The sequence below is a fragment of the Macrobrachium nipponense genome, chromosome 10 (assembly GCF_015104395.2).
Source record: "Macrobrachium nipponense isolate FS-2020 chromosome 10, ASM1510439v2, whole genome shotgun sequence".
In the NCBI taxonomy this organism is placed as follows: Eukaryota; Metazoa; Arthropoda; class Malacostraca; order Decapoda; family Palaemonidae; genus Macrobrachium; species Macrobrachium nipponense.
This window is the reverse complement of record NC_087204.1, coordinates 101,640,099-101,657,598: the sequence shown is the minus strand read 5'-3', so window position 1 is coordinate 101,657,598 and position 17,500 is coordinate 101,640,099. Positions and strand designations below refer to the sequence as shown.

The following is a 17,500-nucleotide window of genomic DNA, read 5'->3' as shown; positions in this document are numbered from 1 at the left end:
TGCTGATGATTCTTGATATTAGAGACAAGTATATTTGACCCAGTCTGACCCGGTAGGGTCAACACCTACTCGTACATTATAGATGCTGAGAGTTAATATTGGTGACAATTATATTTTACCCTGTTGTACATTATAGATGCTGATGATTCTTGATAATGGTGACATGTATATTTGACCAGGTATGACCCGGCGGGGTCAACACCTACTCATACGTTATAGATGATGATGATTGTTGATATTGGTGACAAATATAACTGACCTAGTTTAACCAGGCGGGGTCAACACCTACTCGTACATTATAGATGCTGATGAGTTAATGGTGCCAAGTATATTTGACCCCGTTTAACCCAGCGGAGTCAACACCTACTCGTAAATCATAGATGCTGATGATTCATAATATTGGTGACAACTATAACTGACCCAGTTTGACCCGGCGGGGTCAACGCCTGAGTTTTGGATGCTGATAGTTTTTGATATCTGTGAAAAATATTGAAAAAGGGACCGTAACATAATCATATTTACGTATTTATATGCTATATTACCAGGGATTTCTGTTCTGTTAGACGATAATCACTGTGGTTTCTGAAAGTCCTGAAATAATAATGATGGGAACCGTACAGATTCCCGAAAGCTATCTCTTTTCTGTTTTAAAATTTAAATATATAATGTACATTTACGTAACTGTGGATTTGTTTCTCCAGTAATATAATATAATTAATAATAATAATAATACAAATAATAATAAGAATAATTAATAATAAGAATTAATAATAATAATAATAAAGCAATGTATAAACTAGTTTAAATCATTTCTGTCAATTTTCTACATTCAAGTTAGGTTAACTATCCTGTTCATATATATATATATATATATATATATATATATATATATATAATATATATATATATATATATATATATATATATATATATATAAAATTTTCAGTCTCATTATTTTATTAATATAGTTTTTTTTCGGGGTTCCTTGAGGAGCAATAGTCCCTGCTGGCATAAGACCCCTTATTTTTAAGGGTCAGTTCTGTCTCATGTATTTCAAACTGAGACTTTGATTCTTAATAAACACACACACAGACACACACACACACACACACACACACACACATATATATATATATATATATATATATATATATTAAAAACATCAATAGTATTGATATTAAAAACATGATTAATATTGATATTACGAAAACTAGAATTATTAATATATTACAAAAATATGAATAACATTGATATTAAAAAAAGTAATGATACTAATATTACGGCAACGTGAACATTATTACATTCACTTTTAACATCACTGTTACATTTCAGTTTACGTTTAAGTGTCAGCCAGGGTTCTCGCGAATTGAATCGTGTGTATCGTACCACTTAAAGAAAAACTCTCGTTTTTATAAGGTCATCTATATATATATTATGCGCTTGGAGAATCTTGTTGAATCCAAGCACGAAAGCAAGCAAATTGATCTGGGAATATCTAAATGATCATATATTGGATTTTATTTGGAAGATCCTTAAAGTATTTACATAATTTACTCCAGCAATATATCGGGCAATGGAAAATCTTGCGGCTTTTCACTGGTTGTCTGCTAGGAAATTCCCTCGATTGAGAGAGAGAGAGAGAGAGAGAGAAAGAGAGAGAGAGAGACGAGAAGAGAGAGATTCATTAAGTGACTGTATCCATTTTATTTCCAGAGAGAGAGAGAGAGAGAGAGAGTTGAGAGAAGAATGCGGGATTGAGAGTAGACGAAGAAGAGAGGAGAGAGATCATTAGGTAAACACTTCTCTAATTTCCAGAGAAGAGAGAGAGAGGAGTAGAGAGAGCAAGGAGAGAGAGAGAGATGAGAGAGATGAGAGGCGAAGAGAGAAGAGAGGAGGTTGATTCATTAGGTAACTGCTACTCAAGAGAGAGATTCATTAGGTAACTGCTACTCATCTTACTTCCAGAGAGAGAGAGAGAGAGAGAGAGAGAGAGAGATTCATTATGTAACTGCCCTACTAAACTTACTCCACAGAGAGGAAGAGAGAGAGGAGAGAGAGGAGACGAGGATGAGGAGAGACGAGAGAGAGAGAGAGAGAGATTCATTAAGTGACTGTTACTCATTTTATTTCCAGAGAGAGAGAGAGAGAGATTCATTAGGTAAATCACTTCTCTAATTTCCAGAGAGAGAGAGAGAGAGAGAGAGAGAGAGAGGAGGACGAGAGAGGGAGAGGAGCAGAGAGAGAGATTCATTAGTAATTGGCTGCTACTCATCTTTACTTCCAGAGAGAACGAGGGAGAGGAGGAGAGAGAGAGAGAGAGAGAGAGAGATTCATTATGTAACTGCTACTAAACTTACTTCCACAGAGAGAGAGAGAGAGAGAGAGAGAGAGAAAGAGAGAGAGAGAGAAGAAGAGACGAGAGAGAGAGAGAGAGGAGATTCATAAGTGATGTTATCATTTTATTTCAGAGAGAAGGCCCGAGAGCGGAAGAGAAGAGAGATTGGAGAAGAGGAGAGAGGGGAAGACAGAGGAGAGACCGAGAGAGAGAGAGAGAGAGATAAACGTGGCGGACGTAGGCGGCAGAAGACGACGTTAACAATTGGCGACTGGTGTCATTTCACGTCGAAATGAATCATTTATCAGGAGCGATAAGGGAGACCAGTAGCAGTACCACCAGCAGCAGCGGCAGTGGCAGCGGCAGAAGCAGAAGAAGGAAAGCAGGAGGAGGAAAAACAGTAGGAAAAGCCTAGCAGAACTGCTTTAAAAATACAAAAAAAACTGAGCCAAAATAGATGGGATGACTGCTGAATTGCCATCTGGTGAAAAGGGATGAGTTTTCGGGGGGGTGGGGTCCATTCGAGTTCTGGTGTATCTTTTTCATTTTTTTCGAGGTGGTCCCAGGGTCTCTGTCTGTCTGTCATTTCAGTACAAAACCTCAGTGACTTATGGTGACACAGTGCTGGTCTCCCCCCCCCCCCCCCCCCACACCCCCCTGTGTTCGTTGAGATACACCCAACCTAGTGTCCTCTCCCCTGTTTACATGGAATATAGAATATAGGACCTATGATGTCGTTCAGCTCTGGAAATTTGAGAGTAGGTATAGGTTTGAAGGGTCTATCAGGAGGAAAACCTCAAAGCAGTTGCACTGTGAATCAATTGTTAGGAGAGGGTGGTTTGCAAGATGGAAGGAAGATAATATGAATGGAGGTACAGTAAAAGGAATGAGATGGGGGCCGAAGGGACGCTGCAAAGTTCCTTTCGTAATGTCTACGGTGTACCCCGTGAGGTGCACTGATGGCACTATCCGTCTACCGGATCCCTGTGTTCGTGGATGTGTTAAAATTCCACTGCTGGTTTCCCCAGTGTTTGTGGATGTGTTACAATTCCCCATCTGGTTTCCCCCTGTGTTTGTGAAAGTTTTAACATTTCTAATCTGGTATCCCTTGTGTTTTTTAATGTGTTACAGTTCCCCACCTGGCTTCCCCCTGTGTTTGTGAATGTGTTACAATTCCCCACTTGGTTTCCCATGTATTTGTGAATTGTTACATTCTCCCCACCTGCTTCTCCCCCTGTTTGTTTGGGACTGCGTTACGATTCCCCACTGGTTTTCATGTGTTTTATGAATGTGTTACAATTCTCCACCTGGCTTCCCCCTGTGTATGTGAATGTGTTACTATTCCCCACCTGGTTTCCCCCTGTGTATGTGAATGCAGTAACATCCCCATCCTGGTTTCTCCCCGTGTTTGTGAAAGTGTTAAAATTCCCCAGATTTCAGTTGGAAACTTTAAACTTTGACATACGAAGGGTGATTTACGTTACTTGGAACAATTTACAGTTGTTCCAGTGGCGCCCTGAAGAGAATCGGCTATTAAGGGAACACCTGGGGAGTTTGAGATATTACTTTGCTAGTTAGACACCCAAATGCTAAACCCGGAATCGAATAATTATAGCCACTCACAACTTCACCATCCTTTTGTACCCGAAAACTACATCCCAAATCATTTTAACTTGCAGTAACCAGGTCTGCGGGGCTGAGAACTATATACCCAGCTATGTAAGAAAACTGAAGAAGCTGACTTTGACCTAACCGATAGCAGACAGTGAAGAGAGAGACTCTTAAGCCTTTAAAAAAAAAAAAAGCCTCTAGGAACGTAACGCGTACTCTGAAAAATAGCTGTCCTAAGGTCTAGACAGAAACGTAAATAAGACCTCCGCTAGGCCTCCGAGCTTTTAAAAAAAAATGCTTCAAGATGCCCCAAGCCAATTCTGTTCGACAAAGCCCCAGACCCACCCTTCTCTGCCTGGAAGTTCACGGGCGGGTTCTGCTCCAGGTACGTCACCCTGCTGCTGTTGTTAGATAGACAGCTCTGTTCCTTGTTAGATCTTTCCGTTGTTAGATTGCTGTAGTAGTAGTCCACGAAGGTAAAAGGGTAGATATTCCTCCATCTCCATCTCCTCCCTCAGTGCCTCGTGTATTGTTAAGACTTCATGTGAGAGAGGGTAGCAAGTAGACTGGTTAACCTTATAGCTTGTTGGAGAAATTTTTAGCAGTTTTTGACCTGATGGTACCCCTATCCAAATTTTTGGGGTCCTCCTCCATGCAATTGTTCACGAATCTGGTTGTCTTTTTACTGAATGTAATCATCTTTTGTTTTTACTGAATGTGTTTAGTGTTTTTACACGTGAATGTGAATGAAGATGAGGTAGATTAGCCTTTAGAGCAATTTTGTTATTTTTGTCCGGAAGTTACCCCGAACCGAACTTGGTCCAGGTTTTGGATATAATTGTTTCCCTGGATGTTGGAATGTTCTCTCATAACTTTTTTTTTGCTTGAATGTGTATATATTTAAGTAGATTTAGCCTTTTTTTAAGTGTTTCTAACCATTCCCTCTATATGAACGTTTTTTAATTTATTTTTTAGAAGTGAACTTGTATATAGTTAAGTAGATTTAGCCTTTTTTTAAAACCTATTTTTATGTATTCCACTGGGTGCCTAAATGTTTTTTCCGTTAATATTTGACGTGAAGGTATATATAGTTGACAAGTATTTAAACATTTGAAGTATGTTCTCGTGAAATATTGTTACATGGGTACCCTAAATTGGTCTTACTTGTGAATGTTAAAAAATTAAAAAGTGTAGTTTAGCCCTTTTCAAATACTTGAATTTTTGCCTGCAATACGAAATTACCCTCCGTCGTATACCACTAGAATTGACTGTTTCTCTTGTTGTGATATGAACGAAAGTAGTCCATTAGTTTAATTTTTTTTTTTTATGATTTTTCGAAGTCTCTGCGGTACGTGGCTAAATCTCGGTTGTAATTTTATTTTGCACGTGAAATGTGAATGAACATAAATTAGTTGGTCATATATTTATGTATATATTACATATATATAGTTATATATATAATATATATATGTTTATATATATATATATATATATATATAGTATATATAGATATATATATATATATATATATATGTGTGTGTGTGTGTGTGCTTGTACATCATCTTCTTCTTCCCAGCTTGTTCCCATTTTTATATGGGGTCGCCGTTTCGAATGAGCCGTTTCCATCTATTTCTGTCCGGCGCTGACGAATGTAAACAATACCACATCTCAGAATATAATTGATTCCGTGAATATTGTGAGTCGAGTCGCTGACGTACATTTATGTTAAAATTCTCTTATTATTAGGTAGGTTAATCCGTTGAAATCAATCCCAATTGATAATCACCTATTTAGACTCATCCTTATGCGGAAAATAAATATCTGTCAATCATATTTTACTGACGAGACGAGGAACAAATTTCACGGAAATACCTAAATCCGGTATTTAAGTCTTTCTGTCTCGTTTAGGAAAATCCCCATTAATTTATGATGTGTGGATTACAAAGTACGTATAATAAATCCCTTTTTTTGAGGAGACGTGGTAAATCTTACAGTAATACGTATATATATATAATGTATCTAATAAAAGGAGCCCATAAAAAAACACCAAAATGTAGAGAGAAAAGTACTATATTTCAGAGACTGCTGTCTCCCTCTTTCGGTATATGAATGAGAAAAGTTTACAGAAAGGTGGTATTTATACCAAGAGATCCATCCACAGGTAAGCCAATTTAGGTTACCCCCGCTGATCATCTTCTTTAATCTTCTTAAGCGTTGGTTGAATGAAAATCTTGTCGATCACATCTGAATTCCATGCTCCTTTTGAGATGTTCATCACCTGCCTCTCTTTTACTAAGGCCAATTTCATCATTTGACTCTTGTACCGGCAGTTGCTGCTATAAATTATACGTGACAAATTCCAGTTTATTCTATGGTTATGTTCATTTATATGGTTGAAAATAACTGAGTTCTGTTGTCCATACCTAACTGACCGTTTGTGTTGTATTAATCTCTGGGGAAGTGATTTTCCTGTAAATCCGATGTAAGATTGGTCACAGTCCTGGCATGGGATTTCGTAACCCCGGTGTCCTTGGGGGATGTCTTTTGTTGGACGTTAATCAGGGATTTGGCCAAGGTGTTTGGGTATGTAAATACAAAAGGGTTAGATTTTCCGATGGCCTGAGTCACCGTCTTAATCCTGTCCAGGTGAGGAATATTTATTTTATTGTTGGATGTCTCTCTGGTCTTGTCTTGAGGGGGTCAGTAGAAAATTACGTTTGCTTTGTGGATTGCTTTCTCAATTATATGGTCAGGGTACTTTAAAGACGAAAGTTGCTTACGAATTAGTTCAAATTCTTTTTCCAGGAAATCTGGGGAACAAATTCGTAAGGCTCTTAAGAACAGGTTGCTGGCTACACCTATCTTGATAGCAATGTCGTGATAGCTAAAGTAGTGAATGTATGAAAGTGAGAAAGTTGGTTTTCTGTATATGGTAAATTTGTATTTTGTCGTGTCTCTGATTATTAAAACATCAAGAAAAGGAATTTTGTTGTCTGTTTCCCATTCAACTTTAAATTTAACGCTGAGCACTAATGCGTTTAATTTAGAAAGGAATTCATTAAAATTGCCCCACCTATTATCCCAAAATGTTAGAATATCATCTACATATCTCATCCACAGCATGTTTTTGGGTTTTATTGCATTTATTACTGTAGTTTTAAAGTATTCCATGTACAGATTGGCTAAAACAGGACTTAAAGGACTACCCATACTACACCCGAATTTTTGCTTATAGAATGATTCCCTGAATGAAAATACATTATTAGATGCACATAATTCAACTAACTTTATTATTTTGTCAAGCGCCAAAGGGAAATGATCTGAATAAGGGGATAATTTTTACCTCAAAAACTGAAGAACGTCCTGTACTGGTACTTTTGTAAATAGGGAATCTACATCAAGGCTTAAAAGTAATTTACAGGAAAATCTCTTCCCCAGAGATTAATACAACACAAATGGTCAGGTAGGTATGGACAACAGAACTCAAGCTATTTTCAACCATATAAATGCACATAACCATAGAATAAACTGGAATTTGTCATGTATGATTTATAGCAGCAACTGCCGGTACAAGAGTCAAATGATGGAATCGGCCTTAATAAAAGAGAGGCAGGTGATGAACATCTCAAAAGGAGCATGGAATTCCGATGTGATCGACAAGATTTTCATTCAACCAACGCTTAAGAAGATTAAAGGAAGATGATCAGCGGGGGTGACCTAAATTGGCTTACCTGTGGATGGATCTCTTGGTATAAATACCACCTTTTCTGTAAACTTTTCTCATTCATATACCTGAAGAGGGAGACAGCAGTCTCTGAAATATAGTACTTTTCTCTTTTCTCTCTATATTTTGGTGTTTTTTTATGGGCTCCTTTTATTAGATGGAATTCTTTCGTCACAGATTTTTGACCAGTAAACATACCAGTATATATATATATATATATATATAATATAGTATATATATATATATATATATATGCCACAAAGGAAAAATAAACGGAGTATCTGCGAGACCTTTCGACGTTAAACGTCCTTTACTAAGCAGAAACTGACTTGCATGATGAAAAAGACAATACAAGAAGATTCGTATAACTGACAGATAGGGATTATAAAGAGATTAGTACCTAGAATCCGACACACCTGGAAGATGAGTAACCTTCCCAAACAAGCATAAACAATGGGTGCAATTAAAAGTTTAAGACAATCATACTAGATACGAAAGACAAGACAATTAAAGGATTATAGGTGACAGCTATTCCAGACACATGGTAAACAAAACCATATTCACAATATATGTCAGACATACGTTACAACGAAGATAACTCTAAGGCAACTAATTTTGATTTAAGTCTGTAATTATATCTTTGAGTTCATTCTTAAACATGTTACAAATACAAGGGTCTAATTGAAAAAGGCCACGACTAACATTGAAATTACAATAAAAAGTAAGTTGTATTAAAGCAGATTCTAAAAGATTTCTTGATAAGACATCTCTTGACCTTGCAATTACTGAACTACCAACCCAATTTATTCGGTGGTTGTTTTCACTTAAATGAATGAATATTGCATAGATGTTTGCCCAGTTTTACGGAATATTTATGCTGGATTAGCCTTACTTCTAGGCCCTTGTTAACTAGACTTCCGTAGATAAAATGAGGGACAATCTATACTTGGAATTTTATATATTATGTTGTTGTTTCTTTCTCTGGGGCCATTTTTTTATTAACATTCCTTTTAGTGTGTTATTATAGGAAAAAACAAGGTTGACATTAAAAGCTTTTTAAACAATGATTTAATGGTTTCAATCCGTTAAAATAAGGCAAACTGAGAATGTTCTTAGAATTTTCTTTCTGCTTGTTACTTACACTATAAAAACTTTTTGTGGGCTTATTATAACAAATATCTAATATATGTGAAGGTTAGCATAAATTTTTCCCTATTTTTCTTATGTATTCAATTTCTTGATCAAAATATTGTGGACTGACAATGCGCAATGCTCGTAAAAAAAGAAGAAAAAATTTGTATTTTTATGTTAAGATGGTGGCCTGAGAAGAAATGAACATAAGTTAAGTTGTTAGTCGGTTTCCTATAAATACTGAATTTACATTGAAATGGTTTCTCTATGTATCAAAACATCTAAGAAAGGGAGGCAATTGTCTTTTTCTAATTCTAGAGTAAAACTTAATCGATGGTACCTGGTTATTTAATTTAGAGAGTAAATCATTTACATCAATACCGACAGGCAGAACAGCTAAAATATCATCAACATAACGATACCACTTTTCAGGAATATAAATGATATTAGGTAAGTAGCGTTTTTTCAAAGAATTCCATCTTTATTTATGGATTTATCACGTTCCTAACTTCGTGATTCAGTTATACTATACTATTTATATATATATATATATAAATATATCTATATATATATATATATATAATATACACACATACATATACTGTATATATATATATATATATATATATATATATATATATATATATATATATATATGCATGCAATTATATCAAATAGAATAGAAGGTTCACAAAATTGAAAATAAGGAGAACACGAAAATTCAGATTGACCTCAAATGAAGAGAGAATTCGTGAACTTCAAAAGACGATATTGGCAGAAATCCGGAACTGACAATCCTTACCTTACCTTACAGACTTACTTTCTTGTTCGGGTTGCCCCCGGTCCCTCAGTGAGAGAGAGAGAGAGAGAGAGAGAGAGAGAGAGAGAGAGATAATGAGTAGGTATTTAACGCGCCTCTGACTTCTGAGTGGCGTGGAGTTCCAGCTTGTAATCTTTTCATGACGTGTACAGTATCAGGCAGGAGGTGTTTTGTAATTCTCTCTCTCTCTCTCTCCAGGTCTACGTGCTCCTGGAAACTCCTTATGGGAAAACGCTCTCTCTCTCTCTCTCTTCTCTCTCTCTCTCTCTCTCTCTCTCTCCAGGTCTACGTGCTCCTGGAAACTCCATATGGGAAAGCTCTCTCTTCTCTCTCTCTCTCTCTCTCTCTCTCTCCAGGTCTACGTGCTCCTGGAAACTCCTTATGGGAAAAGCTCTCTCTCTCTCTCTCTCTCTCTCTCTCTCTCTCTCTCTCTCCAGGTCTGCGTGCTCCTGGAAACTCCTTATGGGAAAAGCTCTCTCTCTCTCTCTCTCCAGGTCTGCGTGCTCCCTGGAAACTCCTTATGGGAAAAGCTCTCTCTCTCTCTCTCTCTCTCTCTCTCTCTCTCTCTCTTTGTTCTGCATTTTCTATCTTACTTTTTAGTTCTATAAACTTTCCATGCATTTTTTTTTTTGCTAGACCTTTTTTCCACTTTCTGATTTTCTGGAACAAGATCCTTCTGTCTCTGGTATGCATGACTGATGTTTACTTTTCTTTTTTTTTTTTCTTCGGTATATATTTATCACTATTTTCTCTAATATTTATATAATATCTCCGTATTTACCTTTATGTCATCACTTACGAAATATTATCCAATCTTTGTTTAATTCTACATTTATTTCTGACCATTTTATATTTTTACTGTAGAAGTTGTATTTTCCATATCCTTCCCACTTTTTCATTTCTTGCTTATCTCTGTTTTCACTTGCTTTGGAATGGACTGTTAATTCTATGACATTATGGTCTGAAATACTCGCATTATAAACTATTATTTCTTTACTTTTAAAATAATTCATCTCGTTCACAAATACTAGGTCTAAAGTATTTTCCTTTCTTGTTGGCAGGTGATTTATTTGTTTGAATGTTGTATTCTAGTAGCATATTCGAATAGCTTTTCGAATTGCCTCTTATCTTCTGCACTACTATTGACTCTTTTTTTTTTTTTTATAACATATAAAAAAGAGAGTAATAGTAGTGCAGAAGATAAGAGGCAATTCGAAAAGCTATTAGATATGCTACTAGAATACAACATTCAACAAATAAATCACCTGCCAACAAGAAAGGAAAATACTTTAGACCTAGTATTTGTGAACGAGATGAATTATGTTAAAGAAATAATAGTTTATAATGCGAGTATTTCAGACCATAATGTCATAGAATTAACAGTCCATTCCAAAGCAAGTGAAAACAGAGATAAGCAAGAAATGAAAAAGTGGGAAGGATATGGAAAATACAACTTCTACAGTAAAAATATAAAATGGTCAGAAATAAATGAAGAATTAAACAAAGATTGGGATAATATTTTCGTAAGTGGATGACATAAAGGTAAATACGGAGATATTATATAAAATATTAGAGAAAATAGTGGATAAATATATACCGAAGAAGAAAAGTAAACATCAGTCATGCATACCAAGAGACAGAAGGATCTTGTTCCAGAAAATCAGAAAGTGGAAAAAAGGTCTAGCAAAAAAAAAAAAATGCATGGAAAGTTATAGAACTATAAAGTAAGATAGAAAATGCAGAATAAAAGATTATACAATCAAAAGAAAATGAAAAACGGGACTTGGAAGAAAAAACCCTATTAAATATCAAGCAAAATCCCAAACTATTATACTCATATGCGAAGAAGATGAATAAAAGAAGAATAGAAATAGGCCCTCTAAGAATTGAAGGGAGATTAACGAATGAAAAAAAGGAAATTTGCAACATACTTGCAGAACGATATAAGAGAGAATTCACCCCTAGAATAGATAATGAAGATAATGATATAGAAGTAAGGGATGAAAATAGTGAATATTTAGCTGACATAGATATAATGAAGCTGATATTGTGCAGGCATTAATGAAATTAAAAATAAAAAGGAGCTGCTGCAGGGCCTGATGGAATTCCTGCTATTTTGTTAAAGAAAGTAGTTCATTCTATCGCAAAGCCACTTGCAATATTATTAAGACAAAGTGTAGATACAGGCAAGATTTATGATGAGCACAAATTAGCATATATCACCCCTACTTTCAAAAGTGGATCAAGACTAGAGGCAAGTAATTATAGGCCTGTGAGTCTAACATCACATATTATGAAAGTGTATGAAAGGGTAATGAAGAAAAATATATGAAACATTTAATAAAAAATAATGTTTTAATAAAGGACAACATGGTTTCGTACGGAAAAACAAAAAAAGTACACAAACCCAACTGTTAGTCCACCGTGAGAACATATTCAAAAATATGAAAAGCGGAAATGAAACAGATGTGGTTTATTTAAACTTTGCAAAAGCTTTTGATAAAGTAGACCATAATATATTAGCGAAGAAAATTAGAAAACACAATATCGTGGATAAAGTAGGAAGATGGTGGTTTTAAAAGAATTTTTACACAACAGAAAACAGATAGTTATTGCAAAACGACGAGAAATCGGATGAAGCCAAGGTAATATCCGGTGTGCCGCAAGGTACGGTGTTAGCTGCAATACTGTTTGTTATATGATTGAAGACATAGACAATAATGTTAAGGATTCGGTAGTGAGTAGTTTCGCAGATGACACAAGAATAAGTAGAGAAATTACTTGTGATGAAGATAGGAACGCTCTACAAAGAGACCTTAACAAGTATATGATTGGGCAGAGGTAAATAGGATGGTATTTAACTCTGATAAATTTGAATCAAATAAATTATGGAGACAGAGAAAGAAAGCTATATGCATATAAGGGACCTAATAATGAGACAATCACAAATAAGGAAGCAGTTAAAGACCTGGTGTGATGATATGGAACATGTTATGCAATGATCAAATAGCAACTCTGTTGGCAAAATGTAAAGCAAAAAATGGGAATGTTGTTACGGCACTTCAAAACAAGAAAAGCTGAACACATGATTATGCTTTATAAAACATATGTTCGTAGTCCACTTGAATATTGCAATATGATATGGTACCCACACTATCAAAAGGATATTGCACAAATAGAGAGTGTACAAAGGTCCTTTACAGCTAGAATAGAAGAAGTTAAAGACCTTGACTACTAAGGGAAGACTACAGTTCTTAAAATTATATAGTCTAGAAAGGAGAAGAGAACGCTACATGATAATTCAGGCATGGAAACAGATAGAAGGAATAGCAGAAAATACCATGGAACTAAAAAATATCAGAAAGAGCAAGCAGAGTAGATTAATAGTGCCCCAAAACTATACAGGAAAAATAAGGAAAGCACACAGGACATTAATCCACTACGCACCAGCATCGATAATGCAGCGTCTATTCAATGCGTTGCCAGCTCATCTGAGGAATATATCAGGAGTGAGCGTAGATGTGTTTAAGAATAAAGCTCGACAAATATCTAAACTGCATCCAGACCATCCAAGATTGGAAGATGCAAAATATACCGGAAAGATGTACTAGCAACTCTCTGGTAGACATTAGAGGTGCCTCACACTGAGGGACCTGGGGCAACCCGAACAAGATGTAAGGTCTGTAAGGTAAGGTCCCAGGTCTGCGTGCTCCTGGAAACTCCTTATGGGCAAAGCTCTCTCTCTCTCTCTCTCTCTCTCTCTTCTCTCTCTCTCTCTCTCTCTCCAGGTCTACGTACTCCTGGAAACTCCTTATGGGAAAAGCTCTCTCTCTCTCTCTCTCTCTCTCCAGGTCTACGTGCTCCTGGAAACTCCTTATGGGAAAGCTCTCTCTCTCTCTCTCTCATCTTCTCTCTCTCTCTTCAGGTCTACGTGCTCCTGGAAAACTCCTTATGGGAAAAGCTCTCTCTCTCCTCTCTCTCTCGTCTCTCTCTCTCACTCTCTCTCTCCTCTCTCTCTCCAGTAGTAGCCACTTGCTTGGTGAGACGTACCCGCGTGAATGAAGTCAGATTAATCAACAGATATCACAAGTTTAACATACGACTAGAATTTGCGAAATATCTAGAAGTGTTCGTGAACTATCGGTGATAAGATTAGTGTGAAAATAGTAGAATAAAGCGTCTTCTAAGTAGTTGTAATACTGAAATCAGAAACAAGATGGCAGTAAGTTCCAAACTGTGGGAAGAGGTGGCGTAATTTAGCTTGCTTGGCGGATTCGCAATACGATGAGGTAGCAGGAAGGGAACTGGCATTTCTCATCTATGCAAATCAGTCAACAGTCCTAACCAACCAAAAAGATACAAAAGCATTCATAGATATATTAGAAGGATATAATCCTTCAAACTGGAACAAATCTAATGAAAAACATCTTGAAATAATTGAAGAAGTTCCAAATAAAATCCAAGTGGTCAAGAGCTCATAAAGAAAATATACATAAAACCAACATATTCCGACAAAGAAAATGAATAAGGTGAATCTTGTGAATATCCTAATTGATGCATTAGGAAAAAGAATGCCAAAAGCATGCAAACTGTGTAAGGTTTGGTATAGCATAGTCAATCCACAAAAACCTAATCAGAAATGGTGCTGCATGCAACATTCCGACCCATCCACAGTGTGCTGAGGTAATGCAAGATTTGAGAAAAGATACAAGAATTTTTTGTTCAACATGTCTATCATGGATAGACAATGTTATTAAATCAAGATTGAATGTACAAATAGTTGAGGATGAAGAAGAAGAGGAAGAAGAAGAAGAAAAAGAAGAGGAAAACGGAAGAGAAGTAAACAAAAATGAATGACAGAAAAAATAAGGAAAACAAAGAACAAGATAAAAGTATGGATGCAGAGATACTCATTGATACTACATATGAGGCAATAAAGCAGCATACCTACGAAGAAATAAATTACGATATGACAACAGAAAGCAAATCCCGAAGAGGCTCTACCCAGATCTACACAATGACGGGAAAGAGGAAAAAATAGACAAGACAAGAAAGACAAAATCTGCAACCTTTGAAAAGAGGGAATTGCAGATTTGGAGAAAGATGTTACTACAAACATCCTAAGATATGTCAAAACTATGAAATATATGGTAAATGTGCATACTTAGATGGATATGGGGATGATTGCAGAGATCTGCATCCAAAAATATGTAAAAACCTAAAAGAAGGAAAGGATGTAAGTTCGACAAAAAATGCAAATATATGCACCCCCTGTAGCCATGAATCATAATCAAATAAATAACCAACCAAGTAATAAAATCCAAAATAAAGAAAGAAACAAATAAGAGAGAAATCAACGAATATCAGGTAAAAGAGAAAAGCAAACCACCATGAGATACAGAGGTGTCACAAAAATTTCAAAGCATCAGCTCCGAAATTCTACTCAAGAGATAATAACTGTATTTTATTATGCAAGAGGATATTGCAGAAATGGAGGAAAATTGCAGATTCAGACACAAAATGAATAATTATGATGAAGGAAGATCAAATATTATGGAAAAGTTGGATTTTTAATGTCAGAATTTCTGGAAATGAAATAAAAAAAGAACAAAATACCAGAACAGGAAAAGAGACATGGGAAAATCCTTATTACTACCAATATTAAATGAAGGAGGAAAACACACAAAACATCCATAGTGATGAATGCGCAGGGTTTAGTTACGAGTAACTCAAAAAGAAAAATAGAGTACTTAGGAGAACTAACCCAAAATGAAAAGAAAATAGATATAATGAATATAAGTGAAACCTGGTATTCCCAAGAGACTGGGAATGATGATCAAATAAAAGGGTTCCAAACTTATAGATCAGATAGAAAAAAATAGGAATCAAGGGGGAACCGCAATATATGGGAAAGACAAAAAACAAGGAAAAATATATGAGAAATATAGTAACTCAGAATGTGAACTAATAGCGGTAGAATTTGAATCTGAAAAATGATGACATAGTAATATATAGACCTCCTAATACTAAAGAGTTTGACTTAATAATTGAAAAATTGGATGATATATGTAGAAATCACAAGGACTGGAGCTATTCTCCCTATCTGGTGACTTCAACTTTCCTTTCGTAGAATGGAAAAGAACGAATAGGAGACTGTGGTTGTACTTATACATATATAAAAGGGAGTAATAGTAGTGCAGGAAGATAAGAGGCAATTTGAAAAGCTATTAGATATGCTACTAGAATACAACATTCAACAAATAAATCACCTGCCAACAAAAAAGGAAAATACTTTAGACCTTAGTATTTGTGAACGAGATGAATTATGTTAAAGAAATAATAGTTTTTAATGCGAGTATTTCAGATCATAATGTCATAGAATTAACAGTTCATTCCAAAGCAAGTGAAAATAGAGATAAGACAAGAAATGAAAAAGTGGGAAGGATATGGAAAATACAACTTCTACAGTAAAAATATAAAATGGTCAGAAATTAATGAAGAACTAAACAAAGATTGGATAACATTTTCGTAAGTGATGACATAAGGGTAAATACGGAGATATTATATAAAATATTGGAGGAAATAGTGGAAAATATATACCGAAGAAGAAAAGTAAACATCATTCATGCATACCAAGAGACAGAAGGATCTTGTTCCAGAAAATCAGAAAGTGGAAAAAAGGTCTTGTCAAAAAGAAAAAAATGCCATGGAACAAGTTATAGAACTAAAAAGTAAGATAGAAAATGCAGAACAAAAGATTATACAATCAAAAGAAAATGAAAAACACTGGGACGTTGGAAGGAAAAAACCCTATTAAATATCAAGCAAAACCCCAAACTATTATACTCATAAGCGAAGAAGATGAATAAAGAAGAATAGAAATAGGCCCTCTGAGAATTGAAGGGAGATTAACGAATGAAAAAAAAGGAAATTTGCAACATACTGGCAGAACGATATAAGAGAGAATTCACCCCTAGAATAGATAATGAAGATAATGATATAGAAGTAAGGGACGAAAATAGTGAATATTTAGATGACATAGAAATTAATGAAGCTGATATTTGTGCAGGCAATTAATGAAATTAAAAATGGAGCTGCTGCAGGGCCGGATGGAGTCCCTGCTATTTTGTTAAAGAAAGTAGTTCATTCTATCGCAAAGCCACTTGCAATATTATTAAGACAAAGTGTAGATACAGGCAAGATTTATGATGAGCACAAATAGCATATATCACCCTACTTTCAAAAGTGGATCAAGACTAGAGGCAAGTAATTATAGGCCTGTGAGTCTAACATCACATATTATGAAAGTGTATGAAAGGGTAATGAAGAAAAATATTATGAAACATTTAATAAAAAATAAATTTGTTTAATTATAGGACAACACGGTTTCGTACCCGGAAAAGTACACAAACCCAACTGTTAGTCCACCGTGAGAACATATTCAAAAATATGAAAAGCGGAAATGAAACAGATGTGGTTTATCGAGACTTTGCAAAGCTTTTGACAAAAGTAGACCATAATATATTAGCAAAGAAAATTAGAAAACACAATATAGTAGATAAAGTAGAAGATGGTTAAAAGAATTTTTACACAACAGAAAACAGATAGTTATTGCAAACGATGAGAAATCGGATGAAACCAAGGTAATATCCGGTGTGCCACCAAGGTACGGTGCTAGCTGCAATATTGTTGTTATTATGATTGAAGACATAGACAGTAATGTTAAGGATTCGGTAGTGAGTAGTTTCGCTGATGACACAAGAATAAGTAGAGAAATTACTTGTGATGAAGATAGGAACGCTCTACAAAGAGACCTTAACAAAGTATATGATTGGGCAGAGGTAAATAGGATGGTATTTAACTCTGATAAATTTGAATC

General features: G+C 35.4%; 1 protein-coding gene across 9 annotated transcripts in view; it reads left to right on the top strand.

The window, feature by feature from the left end:
- The window catches only part of LOC135223820 (mucin-2-like), a 503,176-nt gene that overhangs the window by 20,582 nt on the left and 465,094 nt on the right, over positions 1-17,500 (top strand). The window contains exon 1 of one of the 9 annotated variants that reach the window (XM_064262662.1): positions 4,020-4,331. The exons of the other annotated variants lie outside the window; for them this stretch is intronic. Coding sequence (XP_064118732.1) covers positions 4,251-4,331 — 81 coding nt within the window. The 5' untranslated portion in view covers positions 4,020-4,250. Of the gene's footprint in view, positions 1-4,019; positions 4,332-17,500 lie in introns of those variants that run through there. 9 annotated transcript variants of the gene reach the window in all.